General features: G+C 47.4%; 1 protein-coding gene across 2 annotated transcripts in view; it reads right to left on the bottom strand.

Moving 5' to 3' along the window:
- Nucleotides 1-1,220: 1,220 nt before the first annotated feature.
- Nucleotides 1,221-14,322, bottom strand: part of CABP7 (calcium binding protein 7) — a 56,389-nt gene continuing 43,287 nt past the window's right edge. Inside the window, exons 2-6 of one of the 2 annotated variants that reach the window (XM_081175167.1) lie at nt 13,686-13,829; nt 8,350-8,462; nt 8,206-8,274; nt 6,114-6,267; nt 1,221-1,415 (exon numbers count right to left, since the gene is read on the bottom strand). In XM_081175167.1, coding sequence (XP_081031293.1) covers nt 1,288-1,415; nt 6,114-6,267; nt 8,206-8,274; nt 8,350-8,462; nt 13,686-13,829 — 608 coding nt within the window. In that variant the 3' untranslated portion in view covers nt 1,221-1,287. The remainder of the gene's footprint in view (nt 1,416-6,113; nt 6,268-8,205; nt 8,275-8,349; nt 8,463-13,685; nt 13,830-14,322) is intronic. The other variant, XM_081175168.1, reaches the window with a different exon arrangement.

Genomic DNA, 14,322 nt, shown 5'->3' with positions numbered 1-14,322 from the left:
CCCTCCCTTCCTTCCTCTTTTTTTATTTTAAAACAACAGGGGAAATAGTTAACTGCTGAGGCAGCTGCCCAGGAATAGCAGTGATATCTCCATCACTCAGACGTATCCACCTCAAGACAAAACACTGTTGGAAAAGAGACCTCCCTTCTAGCCGGGTGACGTTATACTGGGCTTAGCGGAAGGGAAATTTGCAGCTGGAAAGATGGCGGAGTTGGTGATGTCAGTGGTGCTCTCTGGACACCTTTGTTTATATATACAGGATGTGACACCGTCGTGAGTGGATGGCTCAGGGCACAAAGGAGGTGGAGTCTCTTATGTCTCCTGGAACATTCTGGCCCAGCGCCCCCTTGAGGAGGAAGAAGGGATTTCCTCGTGCCTGGTGTGGCCTGCCGTAGCTCGTTCGCATGCAGTGGAGAAGAGAACGGCTGCAGAGGCCACACCAAGGCGCGGTTCCTCCTCTGAGCAAGCCGACCTTTGGCCGGCGTCCTCCATCTGAATAACCCCCAGGTCCACATAAGCAGGCTCTAGTAAGCCCCTCCCTCCCAGGTTTTTTTTTGGGAGGGTAGGGGGCGGGGAGAAAAAAGTGCATAGATGCCCCCAAAGGGCCTGCTGGGAAGGGGGGGAGGTCGGATGAAAATACAAACAGCAAGTGATTCGCGTCCAGCCCTTGGAGTGTTTAATGTTCATGCAGCGCCTGAATTTCAGATTGGAAAATCCTGACGCAAGTGTATTGCTTAACTGATTATTCAGTTTATCATAAATATATATATGTATATTATATATAATAAGAAGAATAATAATTTCATATATATATATATATATATTTGTAGGAGTCTAATATCTGGTTATAAAAGCACACGGTATTGCATCACTCAGATTTTAGGAGGTGGGGTGGGGTCTCCATGCACGTCGACATGCTTTTAAAGTTGAGTTTAAAAGTTCCACCGTGGGGAGGGGGTGGTGCCAGGGACTCCCCAGCCGGACTGAGCTGGGCCCACCCCAGGGGGAGACCATGCTATCTGCTGAGAGAAGACAGCAGCATCTCGGGTAAGGAGGGGAGCCCCCCCCAAATACAGGAGGGAGGGGAGGTGGGTTTATGGGTGTGTGTGCAGGAGGCTTGCCGTGGAGGAATCACAATTCCCCCCCATCCCACCCCTGGCCCTCGTGGCTATAGGTATTTATAGATATGTATAGTTTGTTTTCTCCATTTGTTTTTCAAGGAAGTCCATCTCTCCAATTATCCGTCCGTCCGTCCATCCATCCATCCATCCATCCTTCCAGCTGTGGCTACTTCATCCCACTTCTCAGCACCTGGTTGGCAGCAATCAACATGACACTGATGATGAACGCGATGGCAAAGGCGCAGATGAGGCTTTTGCGGACGCACGTCTGTCTGATCTGTTGGTTTGAGCAGGCTGAAGAAGAGGGAGGAAAGGTGAAGAGGAGAGGAGGAGGAGGAGGGTGGTTTGAACAGAGAATGAGAAAAGAGAGAGCATAAACGTCAGTGGCATAACTTTGGGATGGCGGTAGAAAAAGGATACCTGCTCAGCTTAAAGATTCTCTAGCCCAGGGGTTGGCAAGGTTTATCTCGCCTGGGCTGGTTCACTCCAGCGGAGATCCCTCTGTAGGCCAGATTTCGCACGCGTGTGTGGTTTCCAGTGCCTGCGCCTGCGCAGATGCAATTTCTGGTGTCTGCTTCTGCGCAGACATGATTTCTGGCACCGTGGAAGCGAGTCCCCGCACTGCTCTGCGTCGGTTTAGCGCAGTGCGCGGGGACTCGCCAAGCGGGCAGCTCAGTTAGGGGGTGGCTCGTGGGCTGGTTAAACGACCCCCGTGGGGTGCTTGTGGTCCATGGGCCTTAGGCTGCCTGCCCCTGCTCTAGCCCTTGAAGAACAGAACCTTCATGAGCACCAGTTCCTTAATATATATATATACAGTGGTACCTTGAGTTACAAACAGCTTAGGTCACAAACACTTCAGGTTACAAACTCCGCTAACCTGAAAGAGTTACCTCGAGTTGAGAACTTTGCCCCAGGATGAGAATGGAAATCATGTGCCAGCGGCACAGCGGCAGCAAAAGGCCCCATTAGCAAAAGCACGCCTCTAGTTAAGAACAGGTTCAGGTTAAGAACAGACCTCCGGAACAAATTAAGTCCATAACTTAGAGGTACCGCTGTATGTATGTATGTGTGTGTTTTACAAAATTTTATACATTTTATCTTTAACCATTTCAAACATGGAATAAAATTAGATTTTCTGCATCTTTTACCGTTATCTAACTGTTACATATCCATAGTTACCATCATTAATTCCACATTGCAAGTGTCATTACATCCCTGCCAATGATTTTAACTGTTTACAGTGGTCTTTTAAGTAAATTAATAATGTACTCCATTTTTTTAAAAAAAAAATACTTGATCTTCCTGGTTCTTCAGTTCCACTTCCACACCCATACAGCATATATTAACATCAGAGCTGTTTGGGAGAATAAAAGACACATGCCAGCAAATATTGCTAATCCCCTGGAAGCATGGACGCTGGGTTTCCAAACCATCAGACAATGGTAGCCAATAATGCCACTCTGAACAATTATTTTGGGGTCTTCCCCATGACTAGCAAAACCCAAATAGAATTGATGGGATATATATTTAAGAACATGTATAAAAAATAACATGTAAATATGTGCATAATTTATACAGGTTGCTGCCTACAGTTTTTCTTGAAGCAGGGCTATGGCAGGCACCCATTGTCTGCACTTCTCAGAAACAGTTAAAGACATTTTTGTTCCAACAAGCTTCCGTAGCAGGATAAATGGGTCTTTACCATGTGTGTGCTCTTCTTAGGGTTTCAGCCTTGTTTTAAATGTAAAGTGGTACTTCTGGTTACCAACTTAATTCATTCCGGAGGTCCGTTCTTAACCCGAAACCGTTCTTAACCTGAGGTACCAGTTTAGCTAATGGGGCCTCCCGCTGCCGCCATGCCACCGGCACACGATTTCTGTTCTATCCTGGGGCAAAGTTCTTAACCCGAGGTACTACTTCCAGGTTAGCGGAGTCTGTAACCTGAAGTGTTTGTAACCTGAGGTGTTTGTAACCTGAGGTACCACTGTATTTGTTGCTTTTGGTGTTTTAAACCGTTTTAAAAAATATTATCTTATGGGTAAATTGTCTTGAGACAGTGCTTTAGATGGTAATTAATAAATTAATTGTAATAATGATGATAATGGTAACTTGGAGCAGTTGGAAAGGATTTAGAGCACCAAGTAAGAATGTTGGTTGATTCAGTTCAGTGTTAGCTAGGCCAGGGGTGGGGAATCTGTGGCCTGCATGCGGCCCTAGGTCGGATTTCTTGCAACCCATGTTCTGATTTCACATGGGGGGGGGCTGATGTGTCATGTGCATGCCCTGTGGTTTGCATGTGTGACATGAACCTGCCCTGTGGCATGCGTGCATGGCCGCCTGGGAATTTTAAGGGGCCTGGCCCCCTCCTTGATTTTTTTTTGGGGCGGGGGGCTCATCCCCCCACGGCACACTTGGTGGTCAACCAGATATGGGAAACCCACATGCGGGACCCAAGTGCAAGACCAACTCTCCTCTCCAGTGCTTTCCTGCAACTGGTATTCAGAAGCATTAAGAATATAAGAAAAACCTACTGGATCAGGCCAATACAGTGGTACCTTGGGTTACATACGCTTCAGGTTACAGACTCCGCTAACCCATAAATATTACCTCGGGTTAAGAACTTTGCTTCAGGATGAGAACAGAAATCGCACAGCGGTGGTGCAGCGGGAGGCCCTATTAGCTAAAGTGGTGCTTCAGGTTAAGAACAGTTTCAGGTTAAGAACAGACCTCCAGAACGAATTAAGTACCACTGTAGTTCATCTAGTCCCATATCTTGTTCTTACAGATACCCGTGGGAAATTTTCAACCTGGAGCCCCTGCCCTCCCTGCAATATCTGGGGATCAGTTTCCAGCGATATATCCAACTTCTGAGACTTGCTCCTTCCTACACACTGACTGCCAACCCCCCGCCGCTCTGGACTGGTGTGATTTGGCATGCAAAGCCATTCTTTCTCCACTGGTCCCCTTGCAGCTACCATTGGCATTAGTATTCAAAGCAGCTCATAGCCTAAACAGAACAACCACTTCCCTAATTAAACAAAAGACGAGTGAGCAAGATCTAGCACAGGAACAGACAGGACTTGCTGATGTTGTGGCCTTGCCAGGGCCGGATCGACATGGGACATGTGGGGCATTTGTCCCAGTCCTCAGTCCTTTTGGGACACTGAACAGCTAACCACCTGCTCTGTCCTTCCTTTTGGTTCCCAGGTGCTGTAGTTTCTTAAGGAGAGTTAAATACTACAGCCTTTGTAGAAGACAACACAAAAGGATGGTTTCCCTCCCCACTTTGACGTTGGCTGCTAGCGGGTGAATCATGCCCCTGAATAGGTAAAGGTAAAAAGGTAAAGGAACCCTGGATGGTTAAGTCCAGTCAAAGGTGACTCTGGGGTTGTGGTGCTCATCTCGCTTTCAGGCTGAGGGACCCGGCATTTGTCCACAGACAGTTTTCCGGGTCATGTGGCCAGCATGACTAAACCGCTACTGGCACATGGAGGACCATGGCGAGCGCCAGAGCTCACGGAAACACCATTTACCTTCCCGCCACAGCAGTACCTTTTTATCTACTTGTGCTGGCATGCTTTCGAACTGCTAGGTTGGCAGGAGCTGGGACAGAGCAAGGGGAGCTCACCCCGTTGTGGGGATTCGAACCGCCAACCTTCTGATCGGCAAGCCCACGAGGCTCAGTGGTTTAGACCACAGCGGCACCCACCATCCCTTATGCCCCTGAATAGGTTGAGAGGAAAGGAAGGCCTGAGGGATGGATACCCCAATAGCTGGGAGAATGGGAATAGAGACTGACCATAACCAGTGGGTTAAAAGTGAAGAACGTCAATGAAGGACTGTAGCTCAGTGGTAGAGCATCTGCTTTGCATGCAGAAGGTCCCAGGTTGAATTCCTGGCAACTGGTGGTTGCTGAGCTAATTTGCCCCACTCAGTTTAACAGTGAGGGTCTCTAGGTGAGGAAGCTTCCTGAACCCCTGAGTACCTGCTGGAGGGTCGCTGTCTAGTTTGATTTATCCTGAGGACGGTCTGGACTTTATGAACATTATGCATAAGATCTGGTTCTTTCGGTGTAGCAGGGCTAGGGAACATGCCAGCCAGAGACCTTGTAGAACTGCTTCTTGCCCAGGTATATAGTACTGCAGGGGTAAAGAACCTGTGGCCCTCTGGACATTGCTGGACTACAGCTCCCACCATCCCTGACTGTTGGCTAAGCTAGGTAGGGATGATGGGAATTGGAGACCAACAACTTCTTTAGGGCCAAAGGTTCCCCATCCCTCTGAGTCGTGGATCAGATCTAGGTGGATGCAGAGAGGTACTGAGGGACAACCATGTGGCTTCCCAGAGTACTTTTAAAGGTAAAGGTAAAGGGACCCCTGACTATTAGGTCCAGTCGTGGCCGACTCTGGGGTTGCGGCGCTCATCGCGCTTTACTGGCCAAGGGAGCCGGTGTACAGCTTCCGGATCATGTGGCCAGCATGACTAAGCCACTTCTGGAGAACCAGAGCAGCACACGGAAATGCCGTTTACCTTCCCGCCGGAGTGGTACCTATTTATCTACTTGCACTTTGAGGTGCTTTCGAGCTGCTAGGTTGGCAGGAGCAGGGACTGATCACAGGAGCTCACCCTGTCATGGGGATTCGAACCACCGACCTTCTGATTGGCAAGTCCTAGGCTCTGTGGTTTAACCCACAGCGCCACCCGCGTCCCAGAGTACTTTTAGTTCAGTTTAAAGAACCCCTATCCTACCTACAGGGAGAAGCCAGAGATGATTGGCTCCTTCCCCATCACCTGATACCTTGGCTGGAAGGCTTCTACCTAGATGCTCCTGCCTATGGGATTGAAAGGCATGTAGTTGCCTTTTATGGCCAGCTGGTAGAAGGGTACGTACGAAGCTGCTGTCCAACTCCCATGGCTCCCATGATTCCCATGGCTCCCAAACTGAAATCCCATGGCATCCAGTGATCCAAGTGCTGGCAAAGATTTGCTTACTCTCCACATCAACCGGACACTCCTCTGCATTCCCCATGTGGCTTTCCTCCTCCGTCATGATGATGTTCTCGATGTCCTTCATGGAGAGGTGCTCGCAGAAAGTGTCGTACAGCAGCCGCTTCAGCTCGTCAACCGTCAGCTTCTGCATGTCGCACTGCAGAGGTAGGAACAGTCGTCACAGGATGGTCACAGCTCCTGAATCCATTGCATGGAGCTTTGGTTGAGCCAAGGAGCACACACATACACACACGTACACCAGGGTTAGCCAATGTGATGCCCTCCAGATGCTCTTGGACTACAATTCCCATCAGCCCTTGCCAGCATGACCAATGATTGGATATGATGGAAATTTGGGTTGTATCCAAGCAATGACTTCCGGTTCCATTTCAAACCACATGGACAAAGGAAAATATGCTCCCTGATGGCATTGCGATGTCAGGTGACTAGCAGGTGGGTGGCGCTATCCACCTCTCAAAGCAGCTATGGGCAGGGGAGGTTGGGGACCGTTTTACTGGCTTCATCAACTATAGCCACTCCTGGACAGGGATAGCCTGACCACTGTAGTCCACGCATTGGTAACATTGAGGCTGGATTGCTGTAATGCACTCTGTGCGGGTCTGCAGAATGCAGTGGCCAGACGGCTGACAGGAGCTTCTGGTCGAGGACATGAGACACTATTGCTAAAACAGCTGCACTGTCTGCCCATCTACTACCATGCCAGGTTCAAGGTTAATTTACAAAGCCCTGAACAACTTAGCTCTAGGGTACCACAGGGATAGCCTGAACCCTTATGCCCCAGATCAATATCTGAGATCATCTGCAGGAGCATCGTTGGCCATTCCCTGACTTGCTGAGACTCGTTTGACAACAACAAGAAACTGAGTCTTTAATGTTACTGGGCCAGTCTTGTGGAACTCATTGCCAATAGATATTCAGCAGGCACATTCTATGCTGAAAACCTTACTATTGTGCCAGGCCTATGCAGGCAATTAAGAGTACATCTTTCCAAAATGGTTAATTGATGTCTGTTTTAACCTTTGTTATGGTTTTTATTGTATGGTTTAAACAAATATCCATCCCACTGGCTAGAAATGGTGTTCCGTCCCTGGCTAAGAGGAATATGGTTCACGTGAAGAAACTACCGAGCCATTGTTAGGGCTTTGCATGAACAGGCTCAATGTTATGAATCTTAAGATAAAAGAGAGAAGCTCCTTAGTCAATGACTGGTGTTTGTAATTCTAGACCCAGGGATCTTTTAAAAAGAAGGTGGCAAGGCAATCACAGACTGGCTGTGTGGCATATTTGCACAAATGAGGCTACTTGAAAACAGTGGAGGGAATAGAGTGTTTTGATATATTGATTTGCTAGAAGTGATCCTATGGACATTGTTTTAAAGACAGGGTGCCAAACCCAGCAGCAGCCTCCTTCAACTTGGCTTTGAACTACAAAACCAGAGGGTTTGGACTACAATTCCCATCAGCCGCAAACCAGCCCTGCTGTATGATGGTAGGGTAGATAAGAACATGGTCATGCTGGCTGGGGCTGATGTGAGTTGTAGTCTGAAACATCTAAGGGCACCAGATTGGGAAGGCTGTTCTAGGATTTCATATAGGCTTGGGACAGGGAGGTTGTAGCCATCCAGATGTTGCTGGACTACAGCTCCCATCAGGCTCAGCCAGCATGGCCAATGGTCAGGCATGATGGGAGCTGTAGTCCAGCAACATCTGGTGGACCACAGGTCCACCATCCCTAATAAGGTAATGTCCTTCCACAGGGCACAATGCAGATCAGTAGTTTCAGTACCATGGAGAGCTCTAAGTGAGCTGCTTGCTCCAAAGAAGACTGAAACCTGTTATGACTTCACCATCACTTCTCCCAGATTCCATCTCTGCCTCAAAGAGTGGAAGGCCATGCAAGCTGGGTCTGATGGGAGTTTTAGTCCAAAACATATGGATGGCACCAGGCTGAGGGGAGGCTGCCATAAAATGTAGAAACACCCTGAAGAATCCCCATTCCCTTCCTCTGCGAGATGGAAATTGAGCTGGGAAGCATGAAGGAGCATGACATAATTAAGGAAAATGGTGATGCCTACCTCCTGGTGTGAACCAGCAGTTCCAGTCACCATGAAAAACGGGAAAATACGCATCTTCAGTACATATATCTGCAGTAAAATCAAGAAAGAGGGCCAAACCATCAGGTTTCAGGGGGCGGGGGGTGGGAATCGGTGTTTCCTTACCTTCCAAAACACAGTGTCAAAGTCAGTGCCGTGGAATTTTTCCGGGATGCCGGTTGTGGAAAGTTTGGGGCCAAGCAACGTCACAAACTCCTCAAAGTCCACTTGTCCATCGCCTGGAAATGACAGACACCAGCACAGGTGAAAACGAGGCAGCATCAGGTCCCCATGGCAGGTTAAAACCATATAAAAATACAATACTAAAATCAGTAAAAACAGTCCACAGGCAGGCAACTTCTTTGTGGAAGGCAATAACTGTTCTTAGCAATGTGTCATAGAAAACAACCAAATGGGCATATACTAGTGTTAGAAGCATGTGTTCTTACTAGGGGTTACCTGCTTGCATTGCTTGCTAACTACCTACGTGATGACAGTCTTACGTTTATATTTATATGGTAAGTTATTTCTTGCTTTTGTTTGTCTCTAGATAGTTTGAGAAGGGATATGTTTGCTTTTTAGCTTTGCCTCACACAGAGTGTTTTCTGAGGTCCAAATGATACGTTGCGTTAGTCACATAGCTTCTCCTGTAAGGTTGCTTTAATTATTTAATTAAACTAACTAACTAACTAACTAACTAACTATTAAGGCGATTCAAAGACATAAACACAGGGTCCATTTTTATGGGTCAGGGAAAGCCTGGGCTTGCTCTAGCGCCTTGATGGTTTTGATTGCCCTTTTCCTGAACTCCCCACCCCCAGCTCTGCAGTATCCTTGTTGACCTGTCTTCCAGGTGTGGTCACAGGATAGATTTGTACAACTGCATTATGATTCTGGCAGTTTTAAATAATAATAATAATAATAATAATAATAATAATAATAATAATAATAATAATAATAATAATTCTACGTCCCTTTCCAAAAGACCCCTAGCATGGAATTCACCTTTCCCCTCCACAGCTGATAGGCAGGCTGGGCCAACATTTTCATCAAGCTATTTGCCACGACCCCTATATATCTCATCCCTGGTCAGTCACCACCAATTCAGTTCCCATTAGTGCATGTGTTAGGAGATAAATATATATGCTAGCCAGATGCTTTGCCGCCATGTGTATCACTTCACACACTGCATTTTACTGCCTTTGATATTGCATCCCAGCTGCCTTGACAAACAGCCTTTCCTTCTGATTGGACCGCCCCCTCATTCCCTGCTGCCCCTGAAGAAACAGGCACAAAGGTTAAAAACTCCATTAGGTAACCAGCTCACAGATTAAAATCCAGCAAGGAAGTCAATAACCTAGGAAATAGAGTTGGGCTGAAAACACCATCCCTCTGGGGATCTTCTATCTACCCTGGTGATCTGGTGAGTAGATCAGATGAGCTGGCATGGCCTCTGGATAATTATTGGGGAATGCCAGAGTTAATTATCTCCATTACACGGACAGCTCTGTTAATCTGTCACTGCAACAAAGGCCGCCCAGAGGCAGCAGTAGAAAATGAAGGTATATTATTCTCCAGCTGATCAGTGCAGGAACACCGGAAGCTGCCTTATACTGAGTGGGAGTATCGGTCCATCCACCTCAGTATTGTCTACACTGACTGGCAGCTGCTTTCCAGGGGTTCAGGATGGAGTCTTTCCCAGAACTTCCTGGAGATGTCACAGATCGAAACTAGGACCTTCTGCATGAAAAGCAGATGCTCTACCACTGAAATACCACCCTTGCCCTAGGACCCATCTCATCTTTAGTGGAGAACAGCCATACTCAGAGATGCCAAGGATTGAACCTAGGACTTTTGGCATGCAAAGGAGATGCTGCGTTCCTTCACTGTATTGAGTCAGACTTTTGGTTCATTGACTGGTTGGTTCATTGTCTACATTGACTGGCAGTGTTTCAAGCGTGGAGTATCTGTTAGAATTCCTGCTCCGTGATTGCAGTCATGGGATTTTTGTCTACCACATGACGCTGTATGTTTTGACTCCACAGAGTGGGAAGTGATGGAGACAGGATGTTTGTGTTACTGTGTTCCGTGAAGTGGGACTATTGTCTTTTTTCTCTTTGCTGTCTGATGCTAGAGAGAGAGGGAGCCACGTTGCAGTGCTTCGTGTGTGTTTATATGTAAATAAAGTAGATTAGCCAAAATGCTGAGGTCTGTTACGCAAGTTGCGAAGACTCTGCGGATCCCTAAGTGTGCTGATGTCTGTTGGCATCGGTTGCTGTGATGTTCGGACAGAAGAAAGCTTTTGAAGCTCCCGAACGATCGACCAGGAGGGAGGGAACATGCCAGTCGGACATGTGTCTCTGCCAGGGTCCTACTCGAGAGTAGGACGAGCTCCTGACAGTATCCTCTCCTCCCCCATTAGCCTCAGAGGCAAGAAGAACAAACTGTTCATATTTTACGGCTTTTTATTCAGTCATCTGGTTGCAAGACAAAGGATCCACGTCTCCACGCGTAGGAGATGTTGGCTACTCTGAGTCCCTCCTCTTCCGTCTCCCACAACATCTTGGAAACCTACGGGAAGTCACAGGAGTCACATCCCTCTGCCTTCTCTGTTCTTGAATGCAGAGGGACCAGCGAGCCCTTGGACTAGGAGGGTCTCCCATAGTCTCCAGGGAGGTCTCTGCTGTCTGCTCTCTCACTTCTCCCTCCTTCTCCACTATCTCATAACTAGGTATTTCCTCATTCAGCTGTACATCATCCCTGTCTCCCTCTCCTCCCGAAACTGCTGGAGACATGGGGGTCGAAATTTCCCTCTCCTCCTCCTCTTCTGAGAGGAGCCGATCAGACCAAGGGCTCAATTCCCATTCCTCCTGTTCGGTCCAGTTCCTGACACAGTGGTTCTCCAGGGTTTCAGGCAGGAGGAGTCTTTCACCTGGAGATGTCATGGTTTGTTTGTTTGTTTGTATTCTGCCCTATGCTCACAGGTCTCAGGGCAGTTCACAACATAAAATCACAAAAATAAAATCACAAAACACAAAATAAAAACAAGAACAACCCTCTAACCCCTGCTCTCAACACATTTTAAAAGGGCATTGGACGTCCATCAGCCAAAGGCCTGGTTAAAGAGGAATGTTTTTGCCTGGCACCAAAAGGTGTGCAATGAAGGACTGAACCTGGGAGACCTTCTGCATCTGCAAAGCAGATACTCTGCTTCTGAGCAACAGCCCTCCAACTAAAGCTGTTTTCAGGCTGTGAACTTAGGATCAATTCAGACCCCGGGGGTGATTTTTGAAACTCCTTTAGACCACGTCAGCTTACTTGTTCACTTAGTCCACCACTGCCTGCTCTCACTGGCAGTGGCTTTCTGAGGTCTCAGGCTATTTCCCCCAAACATATTTGAAAATAATGTCCTTATTCAAGCTGATGTGCTTTTTGCCAGTGCAGAGCCAAGGTGGACTGGGTTATGCAGAAACTATGGATTACCTGTAGTCACCACTGGGCTGCTCAGAAAGATACTTGTCATTCCCCAGATGCTGGAACAAACCTGCAGCCAGTGTGTGTGAGAGAGAACCAATTTCCTGGGCAAGCCCCCTTGGCACACAGGAGTTGCCAGCCAGGGTATCACTACTGAGCTAGATAATATCCCTGTGCAGACACCTGCTCCTCAAATCCACTTTGCCACCATGGCTTTCCGCTGCATGCACCTACAATTGACTGCTACTAAAACATGGAGATAGAAAGCTGTATTATACTGAGTTAGACCTTGGTCCACGTAGCTCAATATCATCTACACTGACTGGCAGCATCTTTCCAGGATTTCAGGCACTGGTCTCTCCCAGCTTCACCTGGAAATGCCAGGAATTGAACCCGGAACCTTTGGCATGCAAGGCAGATGCTCTATTGACTGAGCTAAAGTTAGTAATATAGAAAGCTGCCTTATATTGAGTCAGACCACTGGTCCATGTGTTCCAGTATCATCTGTGCTGACTGACAGCAGCTCTCCAGGGTTTCCTTGCCCTACCCTGAGATGTCAGGAATTGAAATGGAGACCATTTGCATGCAATGTATGTGCTGTGCCAAAGGAAGCTAACTTGTACTGAGTCAGACCACTTGTCTATCCAGCTTAGAATTATCTACACTGACCATCAGTGGCTCCCCAGGTTGTCAGCCAAGGGACCTTCCCAGCACTACCTTGAAATGCCGGGGATTGAACCTGGGACCTTCTGCATGCCAACTAGATGCTCTACCACAGAGCTACAATTAGGAATGTAGCAAACTGAGTCACACCATTAGTCCATCTAGGTCAGTATTGTCTACACTGACTAGTGGCAACTCTCAAGGGTTTCAGACTGAGGATATGCCTGGCCCTACCTGAAGATGCCAGGGATTGAACCTGAGATCTTGTGCATGTAAAAAAGAAGCTCTACCATTCAGCTATGGCCTTTCCCCTAATTAAGCAGTCTTCCCCAAGCTTGAGCCCTCTAGCTATTTTGGACTACAACTCCCAGCAGCTTCAGGCGGTGCAAGAGGGAAATTCGTGCCTCTTTCTGCAACCTTCTAAAACAGTAGCTAATGGGGGCCATCACATAAGGTAGACAAGCAAAAGAAGGGATAGAATCCAGCTACTCCATGGGTGCCCCTTGCCCCTATGAATGGGCCCTTCCTGATTCTGTGGGCCATGGACCCGAGTCCAGTTGGCTTACTCTCTGGAGCCAGCCAAGTAGGGTCAGTTTTGCCACCTTTAATATCAATCCCTTCCATGGAAAGCAGCCCAGAGATAAGAGCAATTCTGAGCGCTGGCAAATTCACAGCTTGAATTTTATGGAGCTGTCAACCTTTTTTTACAACTCTGGGATGAGACTCTTTTCTGAAAGACAAATATTCCCTTTAGCTGGGGGACATCAAATCTGTAATAGCTCTGGCAATGGTCACATTAGAGGCACATCAGCTGGGGACGCTCATGAAGTTCAGTGCGGGAGGGAAGGCAGCCTGGCTGAGCAAGCTAGAAACAGAAGGGGGAAAGGTATGGGGTGAAGGTGGGATAAGAAGGATCAAGATTGAGCACCCTCCCCGAAACATGTCGCCTCTCTGTTCCCCACATCCATGCCTAATAGCATCAGGGAGAAGGCACAGGGATTTGACAAATGAGCACAAGGCTGGCCAGTAGTTTCAGCACCATGGAGAGCTCTGAGGGAGCTACTTGCTCCTAGAGTGCCTGGGACTTGACTGAAGCCGTTTATGCCTTCAGGGACAGATCACTCCTCCCAAATGCCATTTCTTCCTCTAGGAGTGGGAGTCTTTGCTGGCTGGTCCACAACATCTGGAGGACACCAGATTAGGGGAAGGCTAGTCAGGGAGGAGAGCACACATAAGAAACAGGGAGTTTGATTCAAAAGAGAAGAGCAACAAAAAGGGGAGGGGGAGCATCTAAAACTTTTCCCACCCCCTCCAAAAAGTCTTACCATCCATGTCTAGTCTCTGGATGATGACTTCCAGTTCCACCTCATTGGGCATGTAGCCAAGGGACCTCATTGCTGTGCCCAGTTCCTGCTTGGAGATGAAACCGTTGCCGTCCCGGTCAAAAACTTTGAATGCCTCACGGATCTCTGCAGGGAGAGGGAAGAGGTTGTTATTTAGGCTGCTAGGGTTTGTGACCAGGCCTTGTGGATAGGCATATTCGTCAATTTTGGTTTCTCAGGTTTTTTTCCCATTTTTAAGTTTAGTTCTCTTCATTTCCACATCAGGTTGCAAATTTTTCAGAAACAAGTCCACATGAAAATTCACAATAATTTTAGTTTGAATTTCTCACGACAGGCATATTTGTATGCAATTTTTCCTAGCGTACACGGTTTTGCAAAGCAGAATGCATTTTTGTATTATTGTTGTTTTTAAAAATGTATACATTTTAATGCACACTTTACCCCAGAATATGCAGTTTTGAACACATTACTTGGTTGAACACAATGCTACATTTCAACATTTGGCAAAGAGCAAATTTCAAAGGTCCAGTACTGATTTGGAAAATGAGAATCAGATGGTTTGCCTTTTGATACGAGTGGAATTGAATCTCACACCCATCCCTACCAGAGAATATAAGAA

The sequence above is a fragment of the Podarcis bocagei genome, assembly GCF_964188305.1.
Source record: "Podarcis bocagei genome assembly, chromosome: 16".
Classification (NCBI taxonomy): Eukaryota; Metazoa; Chordata; class Lepidosauria; order Squamata; family Lacertidae; genus Podarcis; species Podarcis bocagei.
The sequence above is the reverse complement of the archived record's forward strand: the minus strand, read 5'-3'. Positions and strand labels throughout refer to the sequence as shown.